Consider the following 11276-nt stretch of genomic DNA (forward strand, 5'->3'; position numbering starts at 1 on the left):
GCTCTTGGTACCAGCAATCAGAAAATGAGGAGAAGCATTGCACTGGGAAAGTCTGCAGTCAGGAGCCTCTCCAAATATTGAGGAGTAGTGATGTCAGTTTGAGAACAAAGGTGTGTCTGATTCAGGCCATGATCTTTTCAATCACTTGCTCTGCCTCTGAGAACTGGACCATGAATAAGGATGACAGAAGAATTGATGCCTCTGAGCTGTGGTGTTTGATGAGTACAGAAATCCAATGATCTGCCAAAAGAACGAGCAAATATATTTTGGAGAAAGTGCATTCATAGCGCTTCTTGGACGCAAAGATGTTAAAGCTTCATCTCATGTACTTTGGGCATGTTGCTAGGAGAAGCTTGGGTAGGGACATCATGCTTGGAGGTTTGGTGAAAGAGAGAAAGACCCTCAACTAGATGGATTCCTACAGTGACTGCTGCTGTCGGCATACTTCAGGTGTGGCAGGAAGTGTAAGGATGGCACAGGATAGGACAGGTTTCAGATCTGTTGTTCCTATGAGTTGTACTTGACTCAGTGGCACCTAACAACAGCGAATAATGAGGAGCAAGTAATAAGTCAGTGGTAGAATGCTCATGCAAATAGAGCAGGGTTTGATTCTGACCAGTACACATTAAGTGCAGCCAGAAGTTTATGGGTTCCTATCGTGCTGAATGGGTTTTAGCAGAATTTTTAGATTAAAACAGATTAGGAAGAAAGGCGTGGTACTCTCCTACTTGTAAAAAATCATCCAGTGAAAGGCCCATACATCACAATGGTCTTATGTAAAGGGTTACTGTGAGGTAGGGGCTGATAGACTAATAACAACTAATGATAAAGCATCTTTTTGTGGTCATTTTTATTTCTTCTTTGGTGACATAGGTATTCAAGTCCTTTCTCCAGTTTGTTAATTATACTGAGTGTCTTTTTTAGTTGCTAAATTGTACCACTTCTTTATATGTTCAGAAAATTAAGGTTTTATCAGATGCATGGTTTCCCAGTATTTTCCCCAGTATTTTTAGGTTGTCTAATGAAGTCCTTTAACAAAGACTTGGATTTATTTATGTTTTTTACATAGTGAAAAATTTTTTGGATCTTGTATCAGTATGCTCTGTTGTAAACTAGATCTCAAAGCATTACTCCTATATGTTCTTCAAAATGTTTTATGGTTTTCGATTTTACGTTTAGGTCTTTGATTCATTTTGAGTTACCTATATGATGTGATATACATTGGATTTTTATCATCAAGAAATAACAATTCATATGGTTCATTCTTTTATTTGTGGAAATCTAGTATTCAGAGAAGTATTTATTAATGATTCTATGATTCAGTTTGGATTTAGAAGAGGCTGTGGCATGAGGGATATCATTCCTGATGTCAGATGGATCTTGGCTGAAAACTGAGTATACTAGATGGATGCCTATTTGTATTTATTGACTATGCAAAGACATTGACTCTGTGGATCATAACAATTTATGACTGACCTTGAGAAGAATGGGAACCCAAAAACACTTAATTGTGCTCATGTGACCCATGTATAAACAGAGCAAGGGAACACTGCATAGTTTAAAGTCAGGAAAGGTGTCGTTTATACATACCTACTCAGTCTGTATGCACAAAAAAATTTGAGAAACTGGACTGTATGAAGAAGAATGTGGTATCAGAATCACAGGAAGATTCACCCACAACCTGTGTTCTTCTTATGATACAACGTTGCTTACTGAGGAGGACTTTTGAAATGCTTCCTGCAGAAGATCAAAGATTACAGCTTTCAATATGAGTTGCAGCTAGGTAATATCATTAAAGATGCAGAAGACATACATACTGTCAATGATTTTATCTTGATTTAATCTACAGTCAACACTGTAGCACCAGCAGTTGTTGTTATGTGCCATTGAGTCGCTTCCAACTCATAGCGACCCTATGTACGAGAGACTTAAACGCTGTTCTATCCTGTGCCAACCTCACCATCACAAACACACTCATTCCCACCACTCCACTCACAGAATCTATCCAAAGCAAGATACTATAATGAAATGTGCAGAGAGCTGGAGTCAGAAAATCAAAAGGACCGGACTCGCTCAGCGTTTCTTAAGCTGGAGAAGTTGAAAAACAAATTCAAGCCACAGGTGGCAATACTTAAAGATAGTTAGGGTAGAATGTTGAGTGATCTGTTAAGTTTCAAAAGAAGATGGAAGGAGTACAGAGTCACTGTATCAGAAGGAATTGGCTGACACAGAAGAATTTCATGAAATAACATATGAGCAAGAGTCTATGGTGATGAAGGAGGAAGTTCAAGTTGCTATGAAGGAATTGGCAAAAAAGGCTTCAGGAATTGACGGCATACCAATTGATTTATTTCAACAGACAGACACTGCCCTGGATGTGCTCACTAAGTTGTGTCAGGAAATCTGGAGGACAGCCAGCTGGCCAACTGACTGGAAGAGATTGATATTTGTTTCCTTTCCAAAGAAAGGTGACCAAACAGAGTGTGGAAATTATCGAACAATATTATTGATATCACATGTAAGCTCTTCCTTAACTTCACAATTAAGAGATAACAATTCTTCAGTCTTCCTTATTCATTATCCACACTGCATATGCATATGAAGCAAATAAGAATACTATGGCTTCCGTCAAGTACACTAGCAATTAGGTTTTTATTGATAAGAATGGACCAAGCTCCAAAACCAACTTAATCCTGATGAGTCAGTTATCTATTTGAGAGTAGAAATGTACTTCACCAAGTTTTCTTGGCTATATCTTCTGGCAATATATCTCGATACTATTTTTTTATGCCTCAAAAATAAAAGTTCAGAATATATGTATTATAACACCATTAATTAACCCCACACATACATACATACTAGCCTGCCTGTTTATCATTACTAAGAACACCACTACATCATCCTATGTAGAACTGTTGTAGCTAAACTGTCACCTAGTCAACTATGACTCATTGTGAATCTATGAACAATAAATCTGAACCTGCTCTATGCTATGTCATCCTCATCGGCTCTGACACACTCAAGCCCACTGCTACACTGTTTCAGTTCATCCCTTTGAGGGTCTCTGGCCCTCCACCTATCATATCCAAGCATAATGGCCTTTTCCAAGAATTGGCTCCTCCTAACAATATGTCAAATGTATTTCAGACAAAGTTTTACTATCCTGGCCAGACTCACCCTACCTACACCTTTTACCAAGACATACTTGTCCTTCTGGCACTCCGTGACTATTCAACACAGTTCTCCAAAAACACAACTCAAAGTCATCAGTTCTTCTGTAATCCTTATTACTGTCCAACTTTGAGATGCATAGCAAGTGACTAAAAATATCATTGCTTAAATCAGACAAGCCTTAGTTTTCAAACTGAAACACTCTGGAGAGATTCCTGACAGCAGGCTTTCCCAAAGCAATACATCTTTTTCTTAACTGCTGGTAAATAAATAATACCTCTAGAGCAACGACATCAGGCTGGAGACCAAGGTGCGCCTGATCCAGGCTATAGTCTTTGCAATTACGTGCTATGCATCGGAGAGTTGGACAGTGAACAGGGATGATAGAAAGAGAATTGATGTCTTTGAGCTGTGGTGCTGGAGAAGAGTGTTAAATATACCATGGACTGCTAGGAGAACAAACAGGTTTGTCCTGGAGAGAGTGAAGCCAGAGTGTTCCCTGGAGTCAAGGATTCTGAAGCTTCGTCTGACATACTTTGGGCATGTTGCAAGGAGGGACTGGTCCTTGGAGAGGGACATCATGTTTGGGAGAGTGGTGGGACAGCACAGGAGAGGAAGACCCTCAATGAGATGGATCGATTCTGTGAGTCGGGTGGTGGGAATGAGTGTGTTTGAGACAGTGAGGTTGGCACAGGATAGAACGGCGTTTAGGGCTCTTGTACATAGGGTCGCTATGAGTCACAAACGACTTGATGGCACATAACAACAACAAGGAAGAGCACTGAACATCCCACAGTCAGTCAAAGGAACAAACCAAACTGTCTTATTAGACCAAGTGAAGCCACAGTGCTGTTTAGAAGCAAAAATGTTTAAGACTTGGTCTCCTGTAACTTGGATGTTATTAGGAGAGGCCAGTCCTTAGAAAAGGACTTCTTGTTTGGAAAAGTAGAGTGTTAGCAAAAGAGACTAAGTAAGACCTTCCACCCCTGTGAAATGCATTGACACAGTGACTAGAACAAGGGGTTTAGACATGACAGTGATTGCAGAGATGCAGGATCAGGGAGTGTTTCCTTCTGCTCTTGATAGGACCACTGTGTAAGGGGAGCAGAAGGACCACTGTGTATGATTCACTGGCACCAGTTAAAAATGTCATCATATTTCCTTAACTGCTCTGATGATAGTTTCCTTAACTGTTAGATGATAGTTGTTTTGAAAGAATATTTTGCTATTAATCTTGGTCTTGGGACACCTGTAACAAATACATGTCAGCAATATTGTCAAATTACAGAATCATTTTATAGTCCAGGTGATTTTTTTTTTTTTAATTTTGTGTACGTGTACCGTCAAATCAGATCTGACTGGTACAGGAGGATATTGCGCCTCCTTCTCCGGCAGAGCGTCTGGTGGATTCGAACCGTGTTCCTCTGGGATTGCAGTGCAGTTTCTTGCCACTAGGCCACCAGAGCTCCCCAGTCCAGGTGATTTGATGGCACAGAACAACAACAATAAATGTTAGTATGCACATCCTCATCATTGGCAGTTTGGTGATTAAAAAATGGTTTCTTGATTTGTTAATCTGCGTTTCCCTTATTGTGAGATAAAGTATATATCTAAAGACCATTTGGATTTCATTATATCCAGCACAGTTAAATATATCCTTTGCTCATTTAGAAGTTCTTTATACTAGATATGACTCTAGGGAGCTCTGAATCCTAAAGGCAAGCAGTTTGAATCTCACCAGCTCTCCATGGGAGAAGGATGGGGAATCTCCTCCCATGCAATTAACTGCCTCTGAAAACCCACTGGAGAGTCAACTGTGGGTTGGTTCTGACTTGATGGTACACAAGATCAACAGATATGAATCTAAGTATGAATCTATCTTTTGTGTGATTTACTGCCTTTGAAAACCCACCAGAGAGACAGCTATGGGTCGGTTCCAACATGATGGCACACAACAGCAGTCTACTTACAAAGATCTTATTTCCTAGTCTATCACTTGCTTTTAGCCCTGCTTATGATACTTTTCATTCCAAACAATTTTTTTGGCCTTCTTCCCCCCCCCCCCTTGATTAACTTTTGAGTTCATATTTTTAAAAGTCTTTAGTGGAATCATATTAAATGACTATTACACTTCATGTGAAACATCATGTCAGCCTCAAAAGTATTAGATTTTTTTAACCTTTATTTTAGTGAGACCTTAATTTATTTTATTGTTGTGTGTGCTGTTGAGAAGACTGCCCATCTCTCTGCAGCAGAGCATCTGGGAGATTCGAACCACGCAACTTGGGAATTGCAGCGCAGCCTCCTGCCACTAGAAGCAGGCAACCAGAGCTCCTGTATTAGATACTTTTTTAAAAAAATTATTATTAATGATAAATTTTTTGTTAGCTACTGAAGCATTTTACTTTTTAATAAAGCAAATTAATACATATCTATAGGGTTTTTATATATCTACAGAGAACTCTAGTAACTTAATGCTAAGGAGTTGTGCTGGCAACTCAAAGACATGGTTCGAGTCTACCAGCTGCTCCACAGAAGAAGGATGGGCAGTCTCCTTCCTTGTGGCGTACTGCCTCTGACAACCTGCTGAAGGGTCAGCCATCAGTGGATTCTGATTTGAGAGAACATAACACCACCACAGGGTTTTTAAAATTTGTAAAATAAAAACTTTAAAATTAGCCAGGAAATTAAAAGGCGTATTGCTATGGGAAAGTCTGCTGTTAAAGACCTCTCCAAAGTACTGAAGAGCAATGGTGTCTCTCTGGAGACTAAGGTGTGTCTGATACAGGCCATGGTCTTTGCTATCACTTGTTATGCATCAGAGAGTTGGACAGTGACCAAGTAGGATAGAAGGAGAATTGATGCCTTTGAGCTGTGGTGCTGGAGAAGAGTATTGAGAATACCATGGACTGCTAGGAAAACAAATGGATTCATCCTGGAAAGAGTTAAACCGGGTATTTCCTTGGAGGCAAGGATTCTGAGGCTCTGTCTAACATACTTTGGACATGTTGTAAGGAGGGACCGGTCCTTGGAGAAGGACATCATGCTTGGGAGGGTGAAGGGACAGCACAGGAGGGGAAGGCCTTCTATGAGGTAGATTGATTCAGTGGTTGGGGTAATGGGGATGGGAGTGTCAGAGACAGCGATTGGCACAGGACAGAGCAGAGTTTAGGGCTGTTGTACATAGGGTCGCTATGAGTCGCAAGGGATTCGATGGCACATAACAACAACAATCCTTAGGGTAATCTGACACAGTCTCCAATATTTTCTAGGAAGGATAACATCATTTATAAAATTATTTAAAAAAGTATAATTGAGGATTGTGAAAAGGGGGAAGGTGCTGCAAATGCTGTTTCAGGAAAAAATTATGCATACTGCAGATCAGCAATTTTTTATTATTTTTAACAACTGTGAAATTATTTAAATACATCCTTGTTTGTAGTTCTACTCATCTAGTTTTTTTCATAAATGCAATTTAACATATTTGAATTATTCATACTGTTCAGTTTATGAAGATTTAAAGGTATTTATTTTCTGTCATAAAGTTGAGTAATTCCACTGAAAGTATGAGAGTGAATCACATTTCCATGCATGGTTGCTAGCTTCCAGGTTAGGAATCTTTGTCATTTGACTCTTTTACTAAATAAACATTGTAAAAAAGTGGAATTCTGATAATTGTATCCACAGATGTAACTTTGTTAAATGATGTGTGATTTTAATTGGAATTTGGAGTATCTGAATCAGGATAAGGAGTAGTTTAGGAAAGAGCAGAGATAATACTCAGTTAAAGGTGGAGTTTGGTTGCATTTATATTTTAATCAGAAACATCAGAAGTATTGTACTTTGAACAAGTTTATGTATAAACATTTTTTCCTAGATATTTGATGATTTATTTTTACCTTATTTTAGGTTTCCGGTTATTATCTGCAGAAATCGCCATGACCCCAGCTCTGAGGGAGCCAGCGGCAAAGAGTATCCACTTTTCATCTTTGCCACGTACTATGGAATCTGACAAGATGATGTGCATGGGAAGTTCGAGAACTGTAGATGAAACGCTGACGGGAGAAACTTTCTCTCAGATGCTGGGATTTCCAACTGCTGAACCTACTCTTAATTCTAATTTTGTAAATTTAAAACATTTTGGCTCCCCTCATTCTTCTAAACATTATCAGACAGTTCTTTTAATGAGTTCTAATTCTACTCTAAATAAATATAATGAGAATTATAAACAAAAGAAATTAGGGGAACCCAATTGCAATAAACTGAATAAAATACTGTGTAATGGCAGTAACATTCAGCTCAGTAAAATCTGTCATTCTCATTCTGAAGACTTCTTCAAAAAGGAGCCTCTATCAGATGCCACAGGCATGACAGATGTACAAATTATTTTGGATTCAAAAGTTACCAAAGACACTAAGGTAGATAAAGTACAACTGCAAAACTGTAAATGGTACCAGAAAAAAGCACTTTTGGCTAAAGTCTCCGATGTGGAGATTAAAAAGGGTTTATTACACTGTGCGCAAAAAAAAATTGGGCCCAGCCGCTCACATGTGCCTATTAGTTCCTTAACTGCTGACAAAGAAGAGGAGGTGAATGCTCGTTTACTTCACTGTGTAAGCAAACAGAAAATTTTACTCAGCCAGGCTAGAAGAACTCAGAAACACTTGCAGATGCTCCTGGCAAACCACGTTGTTAAGCACTATGGTCAGCAAATGAAATTTTCTGTGAAGCATCAGCTTCCTAAAATGAAGATTTTTCATGAACCTGCCACAGTTACGGATAATCACTTACCTAAATGTACTGAAATTAAGCCAGAAGTCAACATATTGACTGCAGAGAATAAATTATGGGATGATACAAAAAATGGCTTTGCCCAGTGTTCAGCTGCAGAAATCCAAAGATTTGCACTGTCTGCTACAGGGTTGTTATCTCATGTTGAAGAGGGTCTGGATTCTGATGCAACTGATAGCAGCTCTGATGACGATTTGGATGAATATACCATTAGGAAAAATGTGGCAGTGTAAGTGTCAAATTATTATTATTAAATTAGAACTTTTACTATTCTGTATATTCCAGGAAATTTGTCCTGGCTTCAAGATGTTAAAAGGAAATAGATTTTCTAAAATCTTAATGTGTAATTTTTAAGGTATAAAACTTTGATGACTTTAAAATATTTAAATTGTCAGTCTATTGTATGTATTTATACAAACAATTCACAAATTAATTACTCAGTTGCTTTCTTTACCTGGGAAAAACCTCTGTAGGAATAAGACTGAGTAAGCATATTTTTAAATTCTTGAATAGACAATGGACAACACGCAGGTTTTTGCTTACATAATCTAGTCTCTATAAATAACTAACTCTAAAAAAGGCTTATGAGCATAGAGTGCCCTTGTTTGCTTGAGAAATTATCAGTTATACTAAAGTATATTTAAATTCACTTGCTGCTTTTTAAAAACTATGCTCATTTTATACCTTTCAGTACTAGGTTTTACCAACATTTTGAATTTTATAACTCAAGCAAATTATGTTGTTAGTTGTACTATAGTTATTGAATATTTATTACTTGTATTGTGTATTAGAAATTGTGACCAAAGTCATCCCTGCCATTTTGAGAATTTACTTGAGAGGGAAATGAATAGATACTAAATAACAAAACAAGTGAGAGAGTGAGAGAAAAACACTTTAGATATCACAACATATTAACAATGCACAACGGAATGTCCGATAGAAGTTTCTCAGGTGATGGAATTGTTGTGTATTTTTGCTGTTCACTTGTCACTAGCTTCTTGTGCCTCTTGATCACTTTGAAAGTGGTTCCTTACCAAAGAACTGAATATTTAATTTTATTTAACCAGATAAAATAGCATTATTGATCTGGCTTTCAGAGAATCTCTGAATGTTTTCAGATTCATATGAAATTCTGTGTGTGGTGTATATGGTATTTTGTGGGGGAAAAGTCCATCACTTTTATCAGATTCTAAAAAAAGAGTGCCCTTATAGGATTAGAAACTAGCCATTTTAATTAGAAGATCAGTGTATTAATTTTGTTGGCATATTAAGGGTTTTTTAAATGAGAGAAAATATGAAATAAATTGAGCATCTCAATCTTCTGATGTTCTTAAATCATACTGATAAAATGTGTTGTTATGTAGGAGCTTATATTTATCTTATTGAGTACTGGTGGCATGTTGGTTTTGTGTAGAGTTGGAACCAGGATTTCAGAGGAAATTAATTGCATGGGAGGAGGTTGACCATCCTCCTGTGGATCAGCTGGTGGATTCAAACCAGGTGCCTTCAGGATTGCAGCGTAGCTTCTTACCATTAGGCCACAAAGAGCTTCGTACTAATAGCATATTATTGTTATATGCTGTTGAGTCCCCTGTAACTCCTAGAAATGCTATTAGCCAATCTCACTGACACCCCCCCCCCATTATCCCAATTACTAAATTAATCCATCTCATCTGGGGTCTTCCTCTCCTGCACTGTCCCTCCACCCTTCTGAGCACTATGTCCTTCTCCAAGGATCAGTCCCTCCTCGCCACATACCCTTATTATGTGAGACGGAGCTTCAAAATCCTAACCTCGAAGGAGAAACTTGCTTTCATCCCTCCAAGAGAGACCTATTTGTGGTGGTCTATGGGATATGTTCAAGAGTCTTCTCCAGCACCATGACTCAAAGGCATCATTCTTCTTCTGTCATCCTTAGTCAATGTCCAGCTCTCTGATGCATAGCAAGTAATTGCGAAGATCATGACCTGGATCAGGTGTGCCTAACCTCAAGGCTGACGTTGTTTCTTTTGAGTACTATGGAGAGGTCCCTGACAGCAGATTATGCCAGTGCAGTTAGTTTGTCTTTTGATTTCCTAACTGCTGGTGCCAAGAGTGTCAATTGTGAAGTCAAGCAAGCTGTAATTAATTGTTAACAATCTCAATATCTATCATGGTGCTGCCAGTTAGCTTAGTAGTGAGAATCTTTGTCTTCTTGATGTTGAGCTTCAATCCATAGTGAAGACTATGGTCCTTGATCTTCTGCTGCAAGCATTTTTTTTTTAATCCTCAGTTTCAACAAGCAAGGTTGTGTCATCTGCATAACGTAGGTTGTTGATGAAAACCCTATTTATAATAGAGCACACTTAAGAGTATCTAGTGGCATAGTTCATGATATATGGAATTGCTAATTAACTGGAAGATTGGTGGCTTGAATGCAGCAACTGCTCTGTAGGAGAAAGATGTGCAGTCTCCTGTAGATGCCGAAAGCCTTGAAAACCCAATGGAGGGGCCACTGTGAATGGGTCGAAATTGACTGGACAACAGTTTTTTGTTTTTTTTTCTTATAGTCATTGGATACACAGCTAACATTGTACCTAATGACTAAATAATTAAATACCTCGTTTAATCTTTTCAGTAATTCTGTGAAGGCGGAGATGCTTTTGTTAAGGGGAAACCATCTAAACATGGCTTAGTAATTTTGTCCTTTGTTCTGAAGTTGGATTTATGTGATCTGTACAATACATAGCAACAATATTGAACTTAACTTGTTTTGCTAATTGCAAATCACTTAAATTCTTGTTTTCATTTGCCTCCCAAACATTAACTATTAAGTTTTGTTTTGACTATTTTTATTAATATTGATAGATTTTATTTGGAAATGATTGCTTTTTCAGTATTTTTTTTAAGTTTGAAATTGATTCCATTTTGATAGCAAATAGCACATCTTTAGTTATTTGAATCTTTTAAAGTAAGTATAAAACATGTTTTTTGCTTTTAAAAAATATTACTTAGTTCTAAGTGCTTGGCATTGTTGCATGAATACTTTTCCTATTTGCAGATTTAGAAATTGATGAAAATGAGAGCTGAGGTTTTTTTCTTTATATATCTTTTACCTTTTATTGTTACTTAGTATTTTTTTCTGCCTATTGTCTCCAGTAGCAAACTGGCCATAGATGTATGGTATCCATGGTAGAACACAGATGAATATGTATTCAGAAAGGTTGGATGACTTAATGTAAAAAAATAAGGACTTTAAAAATTACTTCATCATAATACTTGGCATTTTCAGCTCCTAATAATAGATGATAATAAATAATAATAATAAAGAAATA

General features: G+C 37.7%; 1 protein-coding gene across 1 annotated transcript in view; it reads left to right on the forward strand.

Annotated features, from left to right (window-relative positions):
* Positions 1-7109: 7109 nt before the first annotated feature.
* Positions 7110-11276, forward strand: part of KANSL1L (KAT8 regulatory NSL complex subunit 1-like) — an 89411-nt gene continuing 85244 nt past the window's right edge. Inside the window, exon 1 of the mRNA XM_006891933.1 lies at positions 7110-8191. Within this exon, the coding sequence (XP_006891995.1) occupies positions 7110-8191 (1082 nt within the window). The remainder of the gene's footprint in view (positions 8192-11276) is intronic.

This window comes from Elephantulus edwardii, unplaced genomic scaffold, assembly GCF_000299155.1.
Source record: "Elephantulus edwardii isolate Elephantulus edwardi_28Jun2011 unplaced genomic scaffold, EleEdw1.0 scaffold00106, whole genome shotgun sequence".
Taxonomy (NCBI): Eukaryota; Metazoa; Chordata; class Mammalia; order Macroscelidea; family Macroscelididae; genus Elephantulus; species Elephantulus edwardii.